A 1,902-nucleotide genomic window follows, 5' to 3' on the forward strand; every position below is an offset into this window, starting at 1 on the left:
CTTGTAACAGAACATTTTTAAAAGTCAAGAAAGATAAGAATTAGGCCTTGGAAAATAAATGACTATGAAGAAAGATAAAAATAAAACAGACTGGGGTGTCTCTGAAGACCCTGCTTAGAGGCCTTGTCCTCCTTGCGGCAAGCGGCCATTGCCATGGAAACCAGAGCCGCAGGGCTATCTGTCCGAGATTGTGACGCCCAGATGGGAGTGGTGGGAGGAGACAGGAAGAGGGTGGTGACCGATGGCCGGTCCTCTTTCTCCAACACCTAGCCTGAGACTTCACGGCGCGGCTGCAATCCTGAACTAGCTTGGTAAGGGTTGTGCCCTGAACCAGCATAGAGAGACCTCGGACCGGCCGCCTTGATGACAGCATCCGCGTCCTTTTCATCATCTCAGGGTCTCCAGCAGCCCTCCACCTACAGCTTCTCCCAAATAACCAGCAGCTTGTTTCTCAGCAATGGTGTGGCTGCCAACAACAAAATCCTTCTGTCCAGCAATCGCATCACCGCCATTGTCAATGCCTCGGTGGAAGTGGTCAACGTGTTCTTTGAGGGCATTCAGTACGTAAAGGTGCCTGTTACCGATGCTCGTGACTCTCGTCTCTGCGACTTTTTTGACCCCATTGCTGATCTTATCCACAGCGTGGATATGAGGCAGGGCCGCACGCTGCTGCACTGCGTGGCTGGAGTGAGCCGTTCCGCCTCACTGTGCCTTGCGTACCTCATGAAATACCACTCCATGTCGCTGCTGGACGCCCATACATGGACCAAGTCGCGCCGCCCCATCATCCGGCCCAACACCGGCTTTTGGGAACAGCTCATCAATTACGAATTCAAGCTGTTTAGTAACAACACCGTGCGCATGATCAACTCGCCGGTAGGTGACATCCCTGACATCTATGAGAAGGACATACTTGCAGTGATATCAATGTAAGCCATCCCGGCCAGCCCTTGACATCTGCCATCGATCTGGCACCAAGACTGAACTTGAACACTGACATTTTGTTAGTAAAGAAAACTGGTTGGTGCCTTGTTAAAGGGCAAGAAAAAAAGGGAGGGGGTTGGAGTTTTGAATGTAGTAAGCCTTACCTTAATAGAATTAAATTCACGAAATGTAAGATGGTGAAAATGTTTTTTATCTTGTGAGGTCAAGCTATTGGGGCCTGGCTGGAACCAGGGTGCAGCAAGTGATGCTCAGCTCACATAGACCTGCCAGCAGCACCCAATACATGTGGCAGGCCTGGAATTCTGAGCCCTGTCGGAGGCCGACTAACTCAGGAGTGAATCCCCTAGAATCTCACCTGGTTCTTTCCAAACCAAAGTCAAAGCCTTAGACATCTTGGCATCCCTTGCACTTCTCCCGGTAAGTGCCAACCTAGTGGATAAGTGACTTTCTTTCAAGCTTTGCTCCAGGAGCTCTGGAGGAGGCTCAGGCTACTCTTGCCCGCCTTCAATCACAGTGGCCCATCTCTGGTTTTCTAGATTGAATTTATACATTTGTTAAAAAAAAAAAAAAAAAAAACTAGTTTTTTAAAAGACCATTCCACTCCATAAAGTTTAAAAATACTGTACTTTTTGAGTGCTATACTTGATGGCAAGGTCTCAAGGTGTCTTTGGTGATCTCCCACCAGCCTTTGTGAAAAGGGACATTAGTCCTTTTCCCAGGGTATATACTGAGAGAGAACAGGCCTAACACCAGGTCTCAGGGGTTCCTCTCATGAACCTTGGCTTAAGAGGCTGGAGCTGCTGGCCATGACCCAACCCTGTCACCTCTAACATCTCCTTTCATTGTGACCTGGGTCCTCTCAAAGCTTCACTTTCCTCACCTGTCAAAGCAACTCTCTGCCATAGAGTTGTTGTGAGGACTGGGTTCCTTAGCACAGTACCTGGCACATGAATGGTT

At 48.9% G+C, this 1,902-nt stretch overlaps 1 protein-coding gene across 1 annotated transcript; it reads left to right on the top strand.

Moving 5' to 3' along the window:
• Nucleotides 1–234: 234 nt before the first annotated feature.
• Nucleotides 235–1,111, top strand: DUSP21 (dual specificity phosphatase 21). The gene has a single exon (XM_011982799.1). It carries the CDS (start codon nucleotides 364–366, stop codon nucleotides 931–933), a length of 570 nt encoding a protein of 189 aa, XP_011838189.1. The 5' UTR covers nucleotides 235–363; the 3' UTR covers nucleotides 934–1,111.
• Nucleotides 1,112–1,902: the final 791 nt, after the last annotated feature.

Source organism: Mandrillus leucophaeus, unplaced genomic scaffold (assembly GCF_000951045.1).
Source record: "Mandrillus leucophaeus isolate KB7577 unplaced genomic scaffold, Mleu.le_1.0 Scaffold243, whole genome shotgun sequence".
Lineage (NCBI taxonomy): Eukaryota > Metazoa > Chordata > Mammalia > Primates > Cercopithecidae > Mandrillus > Mandrillus leucophaeus.